The 21,710-nt window shown below is 35.6% G+C and overlaps 3 protein-coding genes across 3 annotated transcripts; 1 reads left to right on the top strand and 2 right to left on the bottom strand.

Annotated features, from left to right (window-relative positions):
- The first annotated feature begins 1,987 nt into the window (after nt 1–1,987).
- On the top strand, nt 1,988–10,020 carry LOC135593941 (ACD11 homolog protein-like). Its single transcript, XM_065084293.1, has 4 exons — nt 1,988–2,357; nt 6,939–7,111; nt 8,373–8,518; nt 9,765–10,020. The coding sequence occupies exons 1-4, from the start codon at nt 2,136–2,138 to the stop codon at nt 9,869–9,871; spliced, it is 648 nt and encodes a 215-aa protein (XP_064940365.1). The 5' UTR covers nt 1,988–2,135; the 3' UTR covers nt 9,872–10,020.
- A 2,439-nt stretch (nt 10,021–12,459) lies between these two features.
- On the bottom strand, nt 12,460–16,229 carry LOC135593939 (UPF0664 stress-induced protein C29B12.11c-like). Its single transcript, XM_065084292.1, has 5 exons — nt 16,024–16,229; nt 14,449–14,560; nt 13,135–13,206; nt 12,822–13,045; nt 12,460–12,730 (listed from the first exon to the last, which is right to left on the bottom strand). Exons 1-5 carry the CDS (start codon nt 16,131–16,133, stop codon nt 12,622–12,624), a joined length of 627 nt encoding a protein of 208 aa, XP_064940364.1. The 5' UTR covers nt 16,134–16,229; the 3' UTR covers nt 12,460–12,621.
- Nucleotides 16,230–17,427: 1,198 nt separating this feature from the next.
- Nucleotides 17,428–20,931, bottom strand: LOC135593938 (DNA repair RAD52-like protein 2, chloroplastic). Its single transcript, XM_065084291.1, has 4 exons — nt 20,506–20,931; nt 19,664–19,701; nt 18,629–18,720; nt 17,428–17,712 (listed from the first exon to the last, which is right to left on the bottom strand). Exons 1-4 carry the CDS (start codon nt 20,811–20,813, stop codon nt 17,551–17,553), a joined length of 600 nt encoding a protein of 199 aa, XP_064940363.1. The 5' UTR covers nt 20,814–20,931; the 3' UTR covers nt 17,428–17,550.
- Nucleotides 20,932–21,710: the final 779 nt, after the last annotated feature.

Genomic DNA, 21,710 nt, shown 5'->3' with positions numbered 1-21,710 from the left:
TCATTCTTCCACCTACAGAAATGTTCAAAGGTGTAAAATCTCTTATTGTTTCAATGAACTTTCTCCCTTCTCCCTTTTGTCTCTTTGGGATGAGTAAAGGGTGAGTCTCTCAGTATCGTATTTTACATTGGGGATGCATGTAATTATTGGTCTTCCTGTCGGCTTATGCTTGTGTGAGATGTATAAAATCTTTACATTTAGGAACTCCTTATTATTCTATTATAGTTTTATAAATTATTAATCCAAAATCCCTATTTTCTATCTTTATTTTTGGATTTCAGAGTGATCAACAAAAAAAAAGTCAGAAAACCATCCTTAACTAATCCTTACCTGGAGCTAAGTGTGATCAGTATTTCAAATTAGATATCTAATTTTTTTCTATAAATTTTAATAAAGTATATATATATATATATATATATATATATATATATATATATATATATATATATATATATATATATATATATATATATATATATATATATAATGGTTTGTAATATTGTATTGTTTGATATTGGTAGAAGACCAATTCGAGCAATATATTGGTACAGTGTATTGTGTGTTGATATTTTTTGGTATAGTTCGATACGAATTGAATCGATAGTTGTGTATCTTGATACTTTTGGTATAGTTCGATACGAATTGAATCGGTATAGTTCGATACGAATTGAATCGATAGTTATCGATGTATCGATATGATACGATATTTAAAATCTTTATATGATATTCAAAATATAAATAGATAATTACATCGTAAAAGTGTTAAATCAAATGAAACATATCCTTCACAAGATTAGTGATACTTGGTCCGATTCATTTCTCAAAATTTGAGCCACAACCTTTGAATCAAGCTCTACCAATATTCTTTGTAATTCTTCTTGCATGGCATAAAAGACCCTCTTTTGACAGTAGCTCATTGTAAAGGCTCTTTTTGCCCTTTGAAAAAAATACCACCTGCAAGGACACAATCGCCCACATGAGAAACCTCAGGCCGGCCTCCTTCCCTCGGTTGCTCTTTCAAGGACAAGATTGGAGCTCTTTTACCAAAGGAATTTTCTAATGATCTTTTCAATTCTATTAAGAATCGGCATCCAACTGACCGACAGATTATAATAGACAGGGAAAAGACAACAAAATAAAGTTAATTAAAGTTAATACGACATATTTTGGATCCAAGACACGTCATAATCGACGTCACACGCCAGGTCAAAGACCGTACTAAGACGTTGCTCGGCACGTCACGTCTTGGGAATCCCGAGACGATGCCGCCCCCAAGACACGCCAAGTCAGAATCTGTACCAAGGCACTGTTTGGCACGTCTACCATGCCAACCCGCGTATGATCGACTCACGTATAGTAATATAAAGATCTATAGCCGGCATCTGGCCAAAGGGAGGAGAGGCTCCTTTTGGAGCTCTATGGCTCTGAAAGGGCAAAACCGTACGAACGCTCGATCCCCGTTGGATCCCCACTGTCCAAAGTGAACAATTCCTCGCACCTCCAAGATGCACCAAGACTGACCTAGTGGTCCATTATCAAAAGTAACCGATAGGAAAGAAGTTTTCCGGTCATTGAGTTTGGATTGAACATCACAATTGAAAGATGAGATGGATAGTCTTTTTTGGGGCAATTAACATACCAAAATACTTCCTTAATTAACAAGTCTACAAACATCATTACTAAGACATGATTTTTTGTGGTACTAATATATATATATATATATATATATATATATATATATATATATATATATATATAAAATCATAAAAAAAAAAAAGAAAAAGAAAGAAAAGGGAATCATATTGAGGAGGTAATAAGTGGGACAAAAAATTAATAGGTACGGTGAGAGGAGGAAAAGAGAAGGGAAAAAATAGGGACGGTTTCAATCAAGCAACGGCTTTTGTGACGACTTCGTAGGAACGGCCGCGGCTTTCTCTTCTCCGTCCCTCTTATTAGAAAAAGAAAGGTGTTCGACGACTTACCCCAGCCCTCCTCCTTCCCCCACCCACCCCCCAAAAGCAAAGAGGAAGAAGAAGAAGAAGAAGTTGGGAGAGTTTGATTCACTCCGAACCCCCTCGCCTCCTCCCTTTTTCTACGGACGCGTTTTGGCAGCTGATGGTGTTTCTCGGCTGATCATGGGGAGGGAATCGCCCTCGGACGATTCGCCCAAGGTGGCCGGATCCGCGACGCCCCTCGCCGCGGTGGCGCAGGCCTTCGAGGAGCTCGCGAGACTGCTCGAGGCCGGCTCCGGGGACCTCCGCCTTGCTCCCTTCTCCGACGCCTGCTCCCTCGTCTCCATCCTCTTCGATTCCCTTGGTCTCGCGTTCAAATTTGCCGAGATGGAGTATGTCGCCAAGGTTGGTGCTCGATCCGCTCCTTTTTCAGCCGTTAATTTCTCCCGTTCTTATGTTTTAGCAACTGGTAATAGCACCAACGTCCGTTTATGGAGCTATATTTTTTGTTCTTTGCTCGAATCGGAAGTTTGTTTCCGGTAGCATCAGACGCTATGATTCATAAAAAATGTCGACACGGATTACAACATAGGAATTTGTTTTGTTGCTGTCCTGCATCGGATACAGAAAGATGAGACAAAAAACAATCTTTTGATGCTTGATTTCTAATTTTATATTGCAGGAAATTTTACAATCAAGCATCAATTGATACCAAATATTTAATGTCAGCTGTAAGGATGAAAAAGAAAGTTTGTCCAATTCAAGAAATAGAGTTTACTGTGTTGTTTAGATATAGTGAAAACCATCGTTTGACAAACTGGTCAAGACTTATACATACCGTTCGGTGTTGACCGGTTCAAGCTGGTTGTGACATGCTGATTGAGTTATTTGGCATGGTCCCATTTGAAACCAAGATATTCTAATTTAGATAGTTGTCAGCAGTTGGTTGCACTATTAGATGATAAAAAATAATAACAAAAAACTTTTTTACTTGGGATGGAACTTTTCCCGGAGAAATTTTTCTTTGAGATATTTTAAAAATTATCAATTGTGATTATTCTACAATTTCATTAATAACGATATCAATATTATAACGGAGTAAATTAATGGTATTTTGTTATTCGTCTTTGTCAACCCGTATCTCTTAAGATTAAATTTTGAGATTTTTATTCTCGTTAATTGGTTATTTTTCTAAGAATCCTATATTACCAGATTCAAATATCCTTGTACTATTATTGAGATAATAAAATCTATATCCCTTGAATTTTTTTAGATAAATAATAAAATATCAAAAAATAGTTCGTGAATCTATTTTTTTTTCATATGATTTGAAGATCTTTATCTTTGCATGACAATCTTAAATATGTAAATGTCTAAGTTAAGTTTCATACTAGTCTATAACTTAAAAGAGTTGGTGAAATTGACTTACTAGGAATCATATTCAAGATATATATATTCGTCTTTAGAACTTCTCCTCATATTAGTTCAAGTACATAAGAATCATTCATTATACTTCTAATCATATCTATACAAGTATGATTTCGATTTCCAGTAATCTTATTTTACTATGGCACATTTGATAAAACATACGGAATATCTTATTTAAAAAAAAACTTTAACAAATCAGAATTATGATTTGACTCATCATATCTACCATAAAATTTATTATTCATCTCAAATTTGATAATTTTAATCTTTCTATCTAATTATCTCTTGACTTTATTTATGTACAACTAAAGGTGTCAATAACTTAAAACTTTACATGAATTAGATATACATAGTCATATCTCGACAAATTATCTATAGAGGTGATAAAATATTTGAGTCTCTAATAAAATAGGAAATATGGAGTGATCCGCAGATGTAAGCATATATAATTTTAAGAAGTTCAAAAAACTATATTTTATTCTAATATTTGATTACAGGATTGTTACAAACTCAAGATTATATTAATTATGTATAACCCATCATATAGAATTTAAAAGTTAATTTTCATTGAATCATAAATATACTGAGTTTACAATCACCAAGAGAGAAATAATATTTTGATAATTCTAGATAAAAAACGAAATTTATAAAATTATGGGAACATAGCATGCATCGTCAAAATCTATCAAATGAATCATCTCTAAGTATAGGTCAAACTTGTACCTTTCCATTTTGAACCAAACCATATAGTCCTTCTTCATATGACCTTTCTTGTAACAGAAGGAGCAATTTATTATGAAGATTTTTCTTTTATAAGTTTATATTATATTTATAAACTTAAATGATTTACACTTTTTTTTTATTGTTACTCACTCATTTAGTAGTACCCAAGATATTATAAATTTTTTCTACTTTAATCTTAATTCTTTCTAAAGACATATACTAGTCAGCTCATTTAAGTTTCTCTTATCTTTAATTTTATTATAATGAATTTTAAACGAGTCAAACTAAGAATAAATAAAATTGAATAAATTGTACGAGAAATAACTCAACTACATTGTTATAGCCACCAGTCAAAGACAATGTTGCAACCGCCACAAGAAGCAGCACTATTGTGTGCGCAAATGCCTATGACTAAGGCAAGGCTACTACACACAAGTAGTAGCTGGTATGCATGTGACACTGTCGGTTGTCACATGTCGCACTCCACATGCTTCCGCTGCATACAACAGCACTTGTACACAATCACTGCCTGCGATTGGGTCGACGATCACCAAAGGCTGCTACCCTCAATAATGCTGTTATCGACAGCAAGCTATTGATGGTAGTCCGTCGATCAAACACGAGGAACCTTATATAACCCGTAAGCAGGTGACGGGATAAAAGGTATAGGAAAATAGATTGATAACACATACGAATCATTTAGTATCGTATAATCAAAATCTGATAACACCTTTTCGCAAGTAAAGGTGCTGACAAACATATCAAAATATAAAATAGATCTGACATACTTTTATGATTGAAGGTATTTGATTTTAAAGCATGACTCTAATACCAATTATTAGCATAAGAACTATAATTATGCTATTATGTAAAAAAATTTAATGCTAGAAATTGAAATCAAATAATCATAGATTAAATATTATGATTGCGTAGCTTTGATGCTATTCATAAAAACTTTTATCTGATCTGCAAGTGCACTATCCTTAGTCCAAAAACTATAGAGATGTCGATCTACTAGGAGAACTAGACTTACATTCTCCTCTCTTTCTATCCTTCACAGAACCGTTATGAGGATAGATTAGGGACTAAGGAGAAATGAGAGAATATCTATAATCTCTCAAATAATGTAACATAACATCACACATCACGCATTGAGTCCCTAAAACATCTTGTCTATTTATAGGCGAGAGTAGAGGGTCTAAGATAAGTAATTTGGAGAGTCCCTCCCGTCAAGGTATCAAAGTCATCTTATAAAGAATCATACAATAATTGGGCTTCCTTTCTATTGGTCAATAATTGTAATCAGAATTCAATCAAATCTATAATATATATATTACCTAATTAGATAGAGCCGTATAATCTAATAGGTTACAGAAAAAGATGGTAAAAAAAAGAATTTATTAACAAATTATAAATATAACTAAACTAGTGGAAATTTAAAGTTTCTCTGAGCGTAAGTCACGAAACAAAGGAAGCAGGATACTTTTCTAAATGCAGTTGTTGTGGACAAGAGTCCAAAGCCAGCTTAACTAATTGAATCCAGATAAATATTTTTGACTTTGTACTCCAATATAAAAATTTGTCACCTAATAATGCCCAAGAATTAAGGTTACAGTATAAGATGCTTTGTCAAGATACGATGGCAAGAGCATGTACCAACACTATAATCTTTGCCATCCAGTGCCACTGCATGGGCATGTGTGGATTATTTGCCAATGAAATGTCTAGTTTTGTATATGAATATAGTATATAGTAGCTTAAATGGTATTATTTGTTCTTAAAACTATGTATCTATATCTACATGAACTTTGCATTTCAGTCCTTCGGAAAAGAACTCCATATCATAGATATCACACATTATATGCTACCTGAAATAATTCTGCATGGTTTGACTTGTTAATCTTTAGGAAAGAGAATATTCATATTTTAAGGTGCAAAAGAAATAAGTTACAACTCTTGCAAGTTGGATGTGACTGAATGTCAATTATAATAATCCATCTCTTTTAATCTCTAACCATTCTAACCTGCTTTTCTTGCAATTACTGTGGTCACACCCAAGGATCACATAATTATGGGAAGGAATGCATAAATTCCGAATAGCTATTGCATCACATGCCTATCACATACCCACTATTAATAAGTGGGCAAAAGTTCAAAATAGAACTGTTCCTGATGTAGGCCCTAAAGATCATGTACATATCAAGAGAGCATGCAATACAATTATACCACACCAATATTACTCTTGGAAAACATCAATCCAGTTTACAGTTATTCGATTTTATATCTATCTCATGATTCCCTCAGACCATCCATAGGGACATCTTCATTGTTGAACATGACCAGGAAGAATCCATGAGGTATGGAGCTGACATCCAAAGGTTTTGAAAGGATTTTGGATATAGTTTAGTAGGTATCGTATAGCGCATGAATTGATCATCTTATCTATATAATGAGCAGGGCTTAAAACTATTCTTCTCCAAAGGAGTTTTGGAGATACGATAGGGTAATCTCAGTGCCAAAACAGCATTAGTCCCAAAAGCTACATACACTAGGAAGTTGGGTAATTTCCATCTTTATATAATTCAGTATGATCGTGAGTTGGTTTTTCGAAATCATAACAACAGTCTTGTTTGAGTTTTTTTAAGAATTACCTAATGATCAAGTGGAATTTCTTTTCTTCTGCACTCCATTTTTTGTTTTTTTTTACTTTATGTTTGAGCTAAAAAAGTTTGAAAGCTTATTTTGGTATTATTTATTATCATTCTCTAACAGGATCAAAGGATTTGACCATTCAGTTTTCTGCACTGACTCTTTGATTGTGATGTAAATGTTCAGGTGAATGATCTGATTGAAGCATCAAAGACTCATGATACTTTAAACAAAATCATTGATCATGATCTTGAAAATGATACAGTTCGAAAGCAAGGTAGCCATTCACGCAACCTACGCAGAGTCAGGCTAGGTCTTGACCTCGTCAAAACCTTGTTTGAGCAATTTCCATCATCAGGGTATGTTACCCCCCCCTTCAAATAATATCTTTGATGTTTAGTTTCTCAAGCTATTCTGATTATTGGATGTATTACCAATTGCTAAAATTTATAATGCTGGATTGTCTCAGGCATACAAGCAAAATTTAATTAGGACTTGTGTCAGTATAGCTTTCATTGCAGATATTTGCGCAACCATTTATTGTGTCTCTAAAGTGCCTTCTCTTGTTTGAATACCAGATGTGTTTCAGACAACAAAGGAAGTAAAAGACCTCTTTATAACTTTAAAATACATAATATAGTTCATGGTGAAAATTGAAAAAGAATAACAATTTTAAAGTATTCCACTGCTTGATAATGATGCATGTCTCCAGGACAACAATTACAATATCTTCTGGAGCTTTAATTGACACTTTATAAGCAAGTTGCGACTGATTCAAATTTCTACTCATACTAGCCGTTATAATGCTTGTTTTCTTTTCTCTTTTCTTTCTTCTGAAATATCTCAGTGGAGGAGCATTTGGCCAAACCAAGAAGGGAGCAATTATATTTCTTTCTTTCCTTTTTCTCTTTCTTTCTTTTGAAATTCGTATGAGGAGGATAATTTTGCCAAATCAAGGAGGGATTTTGTTATTGTAATTAAAATTATACAAGGTGATGTCACGATCATAGTACTTATCAGAATTGATGTTCAGCGGATGAGGCAAAGAGTTCTATTTCTGTTTTATTTTATTTTTATAACATTCACATAGATGTTGTAGATTGGGCCTACCATTTTGATAAACTGATTCTGGCTTAAATTAGCAGAGAACAATCTAGTTTGAAGCGTAGGTTTCTGTTATTCTCATTAGTAGAATGAAATACCCAATTCAATCTCCAACTTTAAAATGCCAATATTTTGATATGTGTAGTTTCATACAACTTATAACCGGATAATTACAGAGACTATTTTTGCAGTTCCGCTTGCGAAGAGTACTTCCTTCTTAATGGCTTCTTTTCGAAGTTCAGTGATAGCCAAATAAAGCATGTATCTGCTTCAAGTAAACTTTTATTCCATGAATTAAAATAAATTTAGCACTTCTTGAGTTCATCATTTCTGTCCAGTTTTATCACGGAAAATTGGCTCATACTTGCTATAATTCAGCAATATGCATGGCATGCTAGAGATGTACATTGCGCAAATATCATTAAAATTCCTTTTCATTTATAAAATGAGTGAGTTACATTTTGTCTTCTTATTATTTAGGTTAACTCACATCTGTAAATTATACTTGTATTTCAGTGGGTGCTCATTAAAAGAAGCTGCTTCAAATGCTTATGGTCAAGTTTGTGCACCGTTTCATACCTGGGCAATCAGAAAGGCAGTGGGTGCTGGGATGTATGCTCTACCAACAAGGGAACAGCTAATAGTGAGATTAAACGAAACTGGTTAGTGTCCTTCCACTCATATGTATGTATCTATCTATTACAAAATGAGTTCTTGTTAAGAAATATTTACGTTCATGAATATAGGGTGCTTTTTTGTGCTGCTTAACAGTTATTTCTGAAAATGGAATCAATAATTTTTTTTCCATAGGTTTGTATTGTGTATAATTGCCTTAATTGTATATTCCAGAAAAAGAAAAAATTAACTATGAGACAACACTTAATCCTCTAACTATTTAGGCTCTTAGTAAATGTACCTGATTTCTTTTTTTTGTGTGTAATATGCTCCCTCATTTATTGTGTCTACTATGTAAATATCTTGTTCTTGGTCATTGTAACTTTGTTGTCTGGAGGCCACAAGCACTAGTGTGGGGCTCAAGTCAACCTTAGTGGGGATTGGTTTGGCTTGACAAGAAGGGTAAAAACCTTCTATTTGTATTATATATCACTATATTATATAATAATCAATGGTATTATATATCACTGTTTACGATCTGCATCATATCAACACCAAAAGATGTAGAAGTTTTGTGATGATAAAAATTGAACTTAGTTATTTGTCTCTTAAGGGCTGTTAAGGGAAGTCTCTTCTGAAATGCTTTGCTGCTGCTGCTACCTGCTCTTCCTATAGGACATCTCACTGGTCTGACAAGAGGCACAGAAGCACGAAGCCATGTGCTTCTGAGGTTGCAATGCCTAATGACTGTATTCTTCATATATGATACATGTGGTTTTATCAAGAGTAGCTTAAAGCTATCCAGGCATCCGGGATCCAAGGCCTTGATCTGAGTTTGTGTAGATCCTGCCATCAAAACAACTAAAGATTCTCTATATGCTTCCATAGGCTTCTTAAACAACAACAATAACAACAACAAAATCGAAAGTTCCACTTATTTGGGATCGGCTATATGGATCTTTTGTTGTTATTGAGATCTATAAAATGCCTTATGTTTAATTAAGTTTAGAGTACTTAAGTTTTTAATTATATTTTTCATTAAAGTCTTCTTAGATCTTCCTCTACTTCTTCTCGTACCACTAACATTAATCAATTCACCTACTACCATATCCGGAGGTCTTCTTAAGGCAATCTAACACCAGGTAATGATTGTGCTGATGACCTGAGCAGACTTCACATTAGAATTTGGATTTTCTTCAAGCTCGATATGCTGTGTTTATCGATATATGTCGTTATCCAAGTTATGATTTGTACAAGCTACTGAGGTTAGAGGATTTCTACTATTTTCTGCAGATCAGTCTGTACATAAGGAAATGCAAAGATTCATCAACGCGTGCAATCCGATCATACAATACATTGACAATCTTTTCCTGTCAAAGAAAATTAGCCTAGACTGGTGATGCAGCACTTAACTCTACCATTCTTTCAAGGAGCTCGGCTTTTTGGAATTCAGAAAATATTTTTCTTCAATGTCTTCATGATTCTTAGTTCAAATTTTATTAATAATACTGTAGTGAAGGACGGCGATGTTGCTGCTACTATTTGTTCAAATTCATTGTTATAAAACAATGTTGTATCAATATCTTATGGAAAGGATGATGAAAACAAAGGGATCTGTAAAACTGGGTGTTTTGTTTGTTTGATTTTTTTTCTATATATTTTTTCTTTTTAAGTCTGGAAATAGTGTATTCATGGAAACAAATTTTGGTATATCCCTTTAAATATTACTACAGCTAGTTGTAGTTAACATTTGCTTGTTTTGTTAAAATATATATTAAACATTTAAAATATCTCTAATTTTCTTATAATTGTGATGAGCTTTTAATGGATATTAATATCGTTTAGTGTTCCAACTTTCAACTAATAATCAAAAGATTATCATACAAAGATTTAACAGTTATCGACAAAAACATGGAAAAAAAAATTTTACCATCAAATTTAGAAGAATAACATAAATCCAACTTATCAAATCATCTATGAGGTAAAACCCTTCAATTTTTTTCTCTCTCTTTGAAAATTTACTTTTAAAATCCTTGAAGAGTAAATTGTGGTTCAAAATTTGGAATCTACATGCAGATTTTTTTTTTGCATGATAAGCATGACTAGAATCGTAGTTATTGAACTCGAACAGATCACTTGTCAGACCATTGGATCAACTAACATAATAATAATTTAATAATTTTTTTTATTTTTCCTCCCTATCTCCTCCTCCTTTCTTACGTCTATTTTCTCTCGTGCCTCTCTTTACTAGGGCTAATTAAATATTATAATACCCCCTTTTAGTTATACCTCATTGACATCCTGGTTCTTAGACTTAAATATTTTATATTGAATCAATGTAGTTGTAAAAGTGAAATATTTAGTTTATTTACCTTATCATTACTGATTTTACCAATGGAAGCATGAAAATAATTAACAAAAAGATAATTTCAACGTTCCAATTGATGGTGGTAGACGGTGGTAACACTACTAAAGGCTGTAGGTGGCTATTATGGATAAGAAGAGAGAGCGATGATGAGAGATAAGAGTCGCTTTGCATCTGTGTAGACATCGACGAAGATGTAGAGTGGTGAAAGGCTCGCTCGACAACTACGTTGATGATCGTCGCTTTGCATTTGTTCTTTTCTAACAAATATAATATCTTTATAAGTAAAGATAAAATTATTTATTATCAAAAATAAAAAGTCAACCCTCACACCCCTCGCAACATGTGTTCAACCATGGGAACATATTATATTAATCTCCAATAAATATAAGGTTGGACTAATTATATATTACCCTTTATAATTAGACCTTTTTAGTATCTCGATCGCTATATTTAAAAATTTTACATTGAAATCTCTATAGTTATAAAAGTGAAACATTTAACTCAATTTACTCTAACGCTATCAATTTTACCGACGGAAGATACAACACATGCAGAAATGACACAAAAACAATGGGCAAAAAGATAATTTCAATATCTCAATTATGTTTTCAATGGTGGCGGACAATGACATCGTTGGGAGTCGCAAGTGGTTGTTGTGGATGAGAAGGGAGAGCAACGTCAAGAAATAAGGCAAAAGGAGAAGAAAAAGAGGACATCATAGGTGTCGACGCTTTGCTCTACGTCAGTGCCACTTGACAACTGTGTCGATATCGACGCAAATACATAGCGACAAAAGAGCCATTTGGCATCTACATTAGCACCAACGTGCAAATGCAGATGCTAAGCGACGTCGCTCTGCATCTACGTCGGCACTGACAATAATACAAGGAAGGGTGATACTTATACTTCTTCCCCCCTTCCCCGATCCCTCATCCTTCTTCCCCCTTTCATCGCTCGGCATGTACAAGGGAGAAAGAAGGATGAGGGATTGAGAAAGGAGGGAATAAGAATGAGCGATGCACTCCCCACATCATTGTTGATGCCCACATCATCGCAAGTGCAAAGCTGCTCTCCCTCCTTATCGTCCCCCTATAAGAAGTCACAAAAGTCTACAGTATTCATTTCGACCACTGCATCGTTCTCACCGATCACAACCACAATAGCCACCCAAGATCTCCAGCGATGTCATCATCCACCACTACGTAAAACGTAACTAGAACATTAAAATTATCTTTTTATCCATCATTTTTAAATTAAAAAATAATATTAAAATAAAATTAAATTAAATATTTTATATTTATAATTATGATAAATAAAACTAAATATTGCACATTCTTAGTAATAAAAATTTTAAGATATATTTTTGAAGTCTAATATATAGCCATACTCGATTTAAGATGTTGGGTGACACGAGCATGTCATAAGGAGTAAAGCCAGCCATGGTGAATAGAAGTCGCACGGGAACATATTTTGTAAATCCACGCAATGTATAACAGAGCAAATGACATTCCACCATGGCTTGCTTTAACCTCAGACTAATAATGGCAGTGATAGAATCTGTCTCCAAAGTCGCAGAGACTAATTTCCACCTTGAACGATCTACCAGAATCCACAAATCCATGCAAGCAAAATATCAGCTTCACATACAATTTTACTACTAACATATTACCAAATGTTTTCAACACCCATTTTCACATCTGTCATATGAAAAGATACACATGTAAGAGCTTAAGAACATCAGAATCTGTATTCATTATTGCATGAGATGGCTTGATTTCACACTCAATACGAGTTCTCAGCAGACTGAGGATGGTAGGTTCTTCGCCTCAGTTGAGATTCAGGTGTGGGCTGCTGCAAGAAGATTTTAGTCGGGTCGTTCGGATCCACATACCTGCACATTGGAAAAGTTGATGAGAGAAGTCCAGACAATGAGTAAGCATCTACATTGGAACTAATGTATGCAATTCTGATCATCCACTCACGCATGTCTCATCATTTCATCCACCGGAGTCTGAGCAGCTTGCAGTGGGTCCATGCGGGGCGCAGCTTCATGAGCAGGGTAAGCTGCTGCATGCTGGTTATATTGCCTCACAGTTGCAATTAGATTTAAGAACAGAGGGACAAAAGTTCCACATCCACCTTCCTTGAACAAGATCTTGAATGAATGTGTTGAGTAAAGAGCCCTGTGCTCACCCTCTGGAACTACCTGTTGCGGAAACAACAGGATGAAATCGCGTAGTTGTGTAATGTAAGATGGTGAGATAAATGATCAAGAGTACTTCTCTCTACACGTACAGGCTCCACAAATCCAGATATGTTATTACAATGAAATATTGGCTGGTTAAACTTCTCTCCTCGCACAAAAAGCTGCAAACAAAAGACAGCCGAGCATTAACTATGGGTAAAAGTTAAATATGCAATAGCCCAAAACTAAAAAACGACAAATGCTTCACTTTTTTTTTTTCATTATTTCATTCACTTCTTGTGCACTTACTGTGAAACTTCCTAAAGGATTTTGCAGCAACATTGGATGGTCATGCTACCATATGTGAAGAAAGGATTTAGATCATAAAAGGACATCTGAAAATTAGCATGTGATTATTTTTTAGGAAATCTGCAATAATGATGTGTTGATCACATAGTTCAAAGCTTGTGCATTATCTAGCTTATTAGTTTCACGTAGATGCGAACTAGTTAACAGCATATCATGTTCAATTGGTGAATGTTTGATGGCTTTTGTGGAAGAAAATGTTACGACATTCCATAATGATCATACAAATTTTGAGCCATATTTCTAATTAAGCGAGTGCAAAACAATTTTTTTGGTTCAGCTGCACAAATATAAGAGCCAGCCATCTATTCCTAATTTGGCCACACAAAGAAAGAGAAGTAAATTGGTGTTTTTATTTTAACACAAAAACATCACATGTATACCTTTAATTACTTCAAAGTCTTTCTACAATTCAAAAACCGACCAAGTAACACAAAATCATAAGGTTGCTTGGAGCATTGATTGAACCAAAGTATCTTCTTGTCACAAAAAAGAATACTTCATGCAAACAGAATGCCATCTTTCTTTTGTAATTCTTGTTTGACAGGGAACCACAACAGAAAGCCCTACGTCAGGTGGTATACAACTTGCCATGTGAACGAGTCTCCTTCTGACTGAATCTGGTTAAAGTTGGATCAGTTTGTATTGGTCTCCAGTGGAATATGAGATGAATTGATCGGGAATTAGAATATCCTGACCGGGAGACATTCTAATTTATGCATCTCATGACAACATTGATTGGGATGAAAATTAAATGGATCAGTCATAATACAAATAGGCATTTGCATTCTAGCCCAAGCTAATTTGAAACATGAGTCTTAAAAGAATGGCCCAGGCTCCCACAAATGTGAGATAATGCTGGCCCAGCGATCCTATCTAGACATGACTCCCCAGCAGCAGTAATCAACTTAACAATAACAATTTCACATCTAAGTTCCTAGTTGATAATGCACCCAAGAATATGAGAAGTGAAATATACTATCACAACATGTATTATTCAAATTGCTATGTATTAAGAAAAAACAAGCAACATGTATGTCAAGTCAGAAAGCTCGTACCAGAGGCAAATCAAAAGCAACAAAGCTCCCTACAGGCTTCTTTGCAACAAAGACCATCCTTATGTTTGACAAGTAAATAGTTCCCTTTGCCTTGACATGACCACCATTTGCTCTGAGTGTAACAGAATGTGAATGTCAAAAATCGCATTTGATCACAATCCACTGGCAACTAACAAAAATGGAAACCATGATGCATGTAATAATAAATACCTGCAATTGGTTTTATAAAAACCAGATACATGTACCGATACACCACAATGTCATCAAATTTCTAAATCATATATGTAGATACAGCAATCACTTGTTACAAACATTAATTTCCTAACAGAAAGTGTCAGTTGCAATTTTTAAAAGATGCACATGACATTACTTGCTACACCCTTCACAAATTAAATATTTTGATTTAAATTGCACAAGAAAAATTTTCACATGAATTTTTGGCTATAATAACAAAGGCACCTACCTGGAAAGAGCAAGTGTAAAGAAAAAACTACAATCATAACTTGGAAAACTAGAAATAGTAAACATGAACTGGCAAACATTTGATAGCCTTCTATGATACTGCAGGAATTTGCAGAAATTTGAAATAATAGTGCACTCCCTACATATCACCAACCAGATATTTTCCTAGTGAATTGCCTTGTTTTCTGTGGCGCTCACAAAGGATTCTACAGCTAGGTGATGGCTTATGCAGATCACATATAGGTATAATAGACACTACAAACTTACTTTTAACATTATCATCTCATCACTGTGAAAGACATCCAAAAACAATATCATCTTAGGTCAACAATGATCATACATAATAGAACAGATTACACACAGACCTGTCAACTCAAGGTCAAAATTATCGCAACCACAGAAATTACAAATGCCTATGATGATCTATTGAAACATATGAATGCACAATTCAAAAATTACAGGATCCGCAGGTTACCACTCATAGTTGCAGAAAATTCCCTTTTTTTTTTTCCATCTGAAATGTGTTTGTCATAGATCCAATAACAGAAACACAAGGTCGAGTAAAATTGACAGTGATGGTGTGCAATTATATAGATGCCTTAATCTAGAAAAAAATTTAAGGTAGGCATCCTAATTCCGAGCATCCATGCAAATACCTAACTTGAACCGGATTAACTTAAATGGACCTCAATTTATACCCACCCTTCGCATATTTTCTTGTGTACCCCGTAAAGGACTCAAAATTGGCAAATCCTATTCCAATATCTCATTATGTGCGCCAAAATTCCAACAATTCCCTCACGTCCTAACGAATTTACAAACAGGGTTCTCCAGATCAACACACGATGCGATGAATGCCTTGTCTATCCTTACAAATTTCTCAAAATCCACATCGAATAACATCTAATCAGTCATAATTCGCATCACAAGAACATGTAGAACATGGAATAGCTTTCAGACTTGTAATCGAAGTTCTAAGGATTTTTTTTTTCTCCTCATCGGCCACAAGATCGAAAGGAAAAGATAAAAGAAATTATAAGGAAAAGGTTAAAACAAACAAACAAATCAAGAACGAGGACGGGGGGGGGGGGGATTGCGAGGATTGGAACGGACCCGGCGATCTTGTCGATCTCGAACTCGACGCCATCCCTGGCGAGCACGAACATCTCGCCAACGAAGGGGACGGGCATCCCGTTGGCGAAGAGCTGTGGGTTCAAAGCCATCTCTCTTCCCTTCCCTAACGCTCCACCCGCTGGGATCCCTTTGCCGACTCGGGAAGCTCTTGATATAGAAAGAGGGGGGTATTGGGTGGATGATTCCAGACGAGTACCGAGTTGCGTACACCGCGTCACCGTCAAAATGCTTGGTCGACCGGGTGATGTGGATCCGTTTCGGAACCCCACGCATCCGCTCCGATAGGCATGACAGCGTGGAACTCTTGCATGGCATCAACCGTAGAGAAACACATTAAGAATGGTGAAAAGTTGGCCGGCACTTTTTTTTTATATATTTTTTCTTATTTTTTTAAAGACAGAAAAATTAGAGCGAAAATATGGACAATTGTTCGCTCGTAGCGAACCAAAAAGTCAAAGTGCATTGAGCCGAGGTAAAGGTCGCTGCATCACCGTCGAAATGCTTTGTGGGTCCGGTCCAACTCACCAGTTTCGGAACTCTTCCATGGCATCAACCGTAGAAATATACATCAAAATTGGTGAAAAGTTGGCCGAAGCTTTTTTTTTTTTTTTTTTTTTTCAAAACAGAAATTAAACCTTACTAATTAGAGCAAATATACACACAATCTTTAATATTCGAGCACACCAAAAAGTTAAGCACATTAAACTAACCCCGTCCAAAAATAAGAGGATTCGGTGGCACGAGCAAAAATAGATCGTATGTTTGATTTTTCTTTTTTTATATTTTTTATATTTTTTTTACTTGAGTCTGTAAAATGGGTTAGAATTTTAAAATGTATCAATGAATTAAGTTCTATTCTCACAACACGTTGTGTATGAGTGATGTAAAATCATGAGTTATTTTTTCAATAGAATAATTTTATCGTCCATGTGGGAAGAGACGAGATACCTTCGTTCTATTTTATACTCATCATGGTCGATCGAAATATCAATTATATGAACTCGTGATGAGTTTCAACATTGTAAAAGGGTAAGATACAAAAATAAATTTAGTTTTTTATTTTAATAAATTTTATTAGTTTATAGATAATAAGTTGTCATATGACAACATCTACTCAAGACTAAGAAAATAAATAAATATAAAAAGAGTGAAAGAAATAAAGTTAACGATTCATCTCAACAAATATGAAAGCCTATCAATTAATAATATCACAAAAAAGATTATTCTTCAAATCAACTTAAGAATATTATATTATTTGAAAGAAGAAACGTATCATATATTTGATTTGATATTATCATAATTTTCTTCATTTCTATAATTTTTTTAAAATCTTATACTTGAGCCTATAAATAAAACAAAATATTATAATACATCGATAAGAAATGGATCGATGAATTAAGTTCTATTCCCAGCTCAACCAAAATAAATATTGTTCTTGTTGTAATTCATCGCATATGAGCGACTACAAGATTGCTTGATGCTGCGGTAACAGAAAATTTGCTCCCTCTACAGTGACTTATTCTCTGTTGCCTCATCCTCGTGATACAGATACAAGCCAAAACCAAATCGCGCGCAGGCTTTGCAGAAGGCCAACTCTTCAGCTGCTGCAACTGGGTCTTTAAACTGGCCATCGCTCATAGACACTGTTCCAGTGGACTCACGGTGAGCCTGCAAGCATGCAACACTAATCAGAAACAAAACGAAGGAATCAAATCTTCACTTGTCTCAATAAGCAGGTTAGTTGGTTTCCCACATAGATAAACATGCAGATTTTTATGATAATGTTGAATGTCCTCAAGTGGGGAAAGCCCCTATTGACGCATAACACTATTCCCTCTCCCTAGAATCAAGGAAAACTCTTTAATTTCTTCCACATTGGCATGAGGGTTACAAGTGAGTACATTGGTGTACTTATTGGCGAACATCGATTATTTGGGTCTACATGATAATGGGTATAAGAAAATTTGCAAGGCATATTTGAGAAACTAGTGGGTGCATGTACTGCAGGGGTGTTTAAAATGCAGAGGTCAAATGTGCTTGACAAAGTAGCGATCTTAGAGAAAATTAAGTGAATGCCGGGGGCAGAAATCAAGTTCCTATTGATGGGGAAGTCACTAGTTGTCTAACTTGGCATTTGAACTATCAAGAACTACCTTCAGTTCAAAATTAAGCCTGGTTGCTATGTGGACAGTGCTTAAGATTCACTGAATGATCAACCAGAATCATGCCTGTTGTGAGAGACTTGCTTAAGATTGGCCATCAAACCAAGTGCAGTGTGGGTCTAATTGAGCTCATATACAACATTTGTCAGATTCAACTATTAAATAGGATGTGGCCTTGGTACAGATGAAACAGCACAAGAAGTCATAATCCCATGCAGCAAAAAAAAAAAAAAAGTCATGAACAACAGATCGCTTCAGGATTATTGGGTTGTGTTGGAGCACTGACACCTCCAGAGCTTATTCTATGTGACTGATTAACATGCTTATATTATTTTCTTAAAAAACATCCCACTCACAAAGACCAAAGAGATAAATGAAATGAAAGCGTGGAAGAAATATAAAAAATGAACTGAGGGAAATACCACTCCATCTGATCCTCTTATGGTGACACGATACACCACTGTCACGTTTCCATTGTCCGAGAATATAACATCACGTACTTCTCCACACCAACCTAGAAACAGGAAAGAGATAAGAAATTAAAAGTCTAAACCAGTGATCCCTGATCAAAGGATTTATGGAGCACTACCATAAACCATTTTAGTGGAAAAGATGGGCCAATTTAAGATCCAAGATGTTCTATAATTGTACAAATGACACAAATTATCCATGTTCCATCATCAACTTTCAGATAAGAATAAAAAAACAGTTTAAATATATTTTTTGGGGCAAACATAATAATAACTTTAAAAGATAAATACCACATGCAGTCAGATATCTCTCGCAAGCTATCAGAGACAAAGTTATTTGTCAATGACAAATCAATAACTGAATAAAGCAAGCGACACCGTGTAACAGACTTTTCTGGCTGGTTGGTCAAGCATTGATCAAGCATTAGTTCTTGAAAATTAAGTTCAACCTGGTGCGGCTTTGCTATGATATATTTCCTAGGAATAATGCAAAACTTGCCTGAAACCAGCAAAACATTCCAACCCAATTCAAAAGATATATATGTCGGTTTTTGGTCAAGAGTTATTACCTTGCTATAGATTCATCGAGTTCAGTCCAGTCCTATATATCTTTAGTACACATTTCGACCTAACCCAACCAATTTCCAGCCCCAGTAGACTGGCCAACTTGGAGGGCTAACCTTTCTACCGTATCACTTTAGTTGATGGAATCCATTAGAAAAAGTAAAAAAGCATACAACTCTTGAGTTTGAAAAATCAAATCTGCAAAAATGGAAAGTGTAATAACACAATGCAGAATAAGTGCACCATCATACTGAAAATGAGCAATGTATTCCTATAGTTGCATTAGTTGAGATGAAAACTAAAGCAATGTGAAACCCATGCAAATAAAATAGGGTACATAGGAATTGCTCCAATTTACATGATGAAAGGAAAAAGTGCTCTACTGATAGCTAATTAATATTCACAAAGGAAGAATTTTTTTACCTGGGGCAAAAAAGCTCAGCATTCTGTTGGTGTGATACCTATATAAAAGTAAAACAACTACCAAATTAGCCCAGCAAAGGAACAACGCTTATGTAGCAGTTAAGCCAAGAAAGTAACCACAGACTGCACAAAGGATCAGTAGCAGCATGTTCTCCATCTATAAACATCTATGATTAGGATCCCGCACGATTAAAAACTAATCATCAAGTGTCCTCAATAACGAGGATAAAAATTATGGAAAAAACATGTCTCTACTGAAGGTCCAATGTGCACAAAACCAAGTCAGTGCATGGAGTATATTGGGTGCAAGGTACCATGAAATTTAGGATACTCCATGGTCAATTAAATCTTTTCAATTAAAATTACAGTTCACTATCATTCAAGAACTTCCACGACAATAAAATGAAGTCATTCCTCTTTAACATTTAAAAATGAATCCAAAAACAATAAGCTTCAATTGAACTTGTCGACTCCAATAGAGATTAATGATACTGTTACCAACAAAGAATGAGATGATCCTAATCAGACGAAGTCCATCGTCAATGACCACATACATTGCATCCCAAAAGTAATCTGATCAAAATATTCCAGATCATTCCAGATCAACCTTCCACAGATGCTATGCAAATATAATAACAAGAAACCTAACACCCAATTCAATAAGGAAAAAGGAAGATATTTCGACTGTGGATCAACAAATCTCTGTTTCATGATCCTTAGGCTTGAACCAAATTGCGACGCTATGTGGCCTCACGGATGATTTCTATGTCCATCACAACGTAAGATGCGCACAACGAGCAGCAATATCGAGGTAAAATGGGAAAGGAGAAGAACAGAGATACCAAGGGATGGAGTTGTCGGCGGCATCGATGATCTGGTCCGGTACCCTTTTATTCAGATCTCGGAGGATCTCATTGAGGGGGCGAGTGAGGGACGAGGCCGTGTCGAGCGGCACCACGTAGTTAGAGTTGGTCATTCCGGCACCGCCACGGCCACCGTTTCCCGACCCCACGCCCTTCTCCAGCGCCGCGGCCACCACACTACGCCGAGCCATCCTAGCCACGCAGAGGGGCCGCACCACCTGTCCAGCTGCAGCGAAGTTGGGGAGGACCGATCGGGACAACAAGGCACCGGCGCCGGCGGTCTCCATGCCACAACACCCCACCACTGCACGGAATCAAGAGGCGTCCTACGGCAGGGGAGGAGATGCAGATGGAGGAGGAGGAGCGCAACACGTTTTGTACTGGCCAACCTACCAACCCAACCGCCCACCTACCATCAAAATCTCACCAACCTCCGCCATTAGACCGCTTGCTCGAAAAGGCTGTACCCACTGTTTTTCAAATTTACAACTTTATTCCTCCGTTATATATATATATATATATATATCCCATCAAATCTCACCGACCATTTTAATTATAGTTATGGAAGTCTCCCTTCCATCACAATCTTCCCCGTCACTGGACCATGCTCGAAGGTTGTTGTCAATTCCTCGATCTCGACCATTTTATAATGGTAATTCAAGTATAGGCTTTATTAAGGAATTTTCTTCTCTTGAGGTTGATCTATTGATAATGACATCGATTTATCTTTCCATTAACTTTTAGGTCGGAGCGAAAGTTCTTGATATCTCCGAATGAATCTCTCGAGTTGTTCATGAAGAATTAGTTCTTCGATTTACTCTTTCGAATCTCAACAGTCCTCCATGTCATAGCCATAATCATGATAGAAGTGGTAGTACTTAGATTTGTCCCTCCTCTCCAATGGTATCTTCATTGATTGAGGGTCTTTCAAGAGCCATTTTTTCTTTTATCTGTAAATCGTGTCCAGATGTCGGTATATGACATCTCAAATACCTTGATGTGTCGCGTCTTCCTAACAACACTAAGAGGCTTGATATAAGAATGATATACTTACTTGAAGCCACTCTCTATCGACTCCTTTGCTCAGCTCATAAAGGAGTTTAAGTTCTACTTCCTCGGGAATATGTGTTCGAGGCCATCGATGAGAATACTTTTCGGACTTAGGCAAAAGGAGGAAGAAATAC

This window comes from Musa acuminata, chromosome BXJ1-9, assembly GCF_036884655.1.
Source record: "Musa acuminata AAA Group cultivar baxijiao chromosome BXJ1-9, Cavendish_Baxijiao_AAA, whole genome shotgun sequence".
NCBI lineage: Eukaryota > Viridiplantae > Streptophyta > Magnoliopsida > Zingiberales > Musaceae > Musa > Musa acuminata.
This window is presented reverse-complemented; position numbering and strand designations above follow the sequence as displayed.

What these genes read in the sequence shown, in the direction of transcription:
- LOC135593941 (XM_065084293.1), top strand. Translation starts at nt 2,136, where the DNA reads ATGGGGAGGGAATCGCCCTCGGACGATTCGCCCAAGGTGGCCGGATCC. An exon ending in AGATGGAGTATGTCGCCAAG is followed by an intron (nt 2,358 to 6,938) that starts GTTGGTGCTCGA and finishes GTAAATGTTCAG; the next exon opens with GTGAATGATCTGATTGAAGC. An exon ending in AGTGAGATTAAACGAAACTG is followed by an intron (nt 8,519 to 9,764) that starts GTTAGTGTCCTT and finishes TATTTTCTGCAG; the next exon opens with ATCAGTCTGTACATAAGGAA.
- LOC135593939 (XM_065084292.1), bottom strand. Translation starts at nt 16,133, where the DNA reads ATGGCTTTGAACCCACAGCTCTTCGCCAACGGGATGCCCGTCCCCTTC. An exon ending in TTGCTTTTGATTTGCCTCTG is followed by an intron (nt 13,207 to 14,448) that starts GTACGAGCTTTC and finishes TTTTGTTTGCAG; the next exon opens with CTTTTTGTGCGAGGAGAGAA. An exon ending in TATCTGGATTTGTGGAGCCT is followed by an intron (nt 13,046 to 13,134) that starts GTACGTGTAGAG and finishes TTTCCGCAACAG; the next exon opens with GTAGTTCCAGAGGGTGAGCA.
- LOC135593938 (XM_065084291.1), bottom strand. Translation starts at nt 20,813, where the DNA reads ATGGAGACCGCCGGCGCCGGTGCCTTGTTGTCCCGATCGGTCCTCCCC. An exon ending in GCCGACAACTCCATCCCTTG is followed by an intron (nt 19,702 to 20,505) that starts GTATCTCTGTTC and finishes ACTTTTATATAG; the next exon opens with GTATCACACCAACAGAATGC. An exon ending in GCTGAGCTTTTTTGCCCCAG is followed by an intron (nt 18,721 to 19,663) that starts GTAAAAAAATTC and finishes TCCTGTTTCTAG; the next exon opens with GTTGGTGTGGAGAAGTACGT.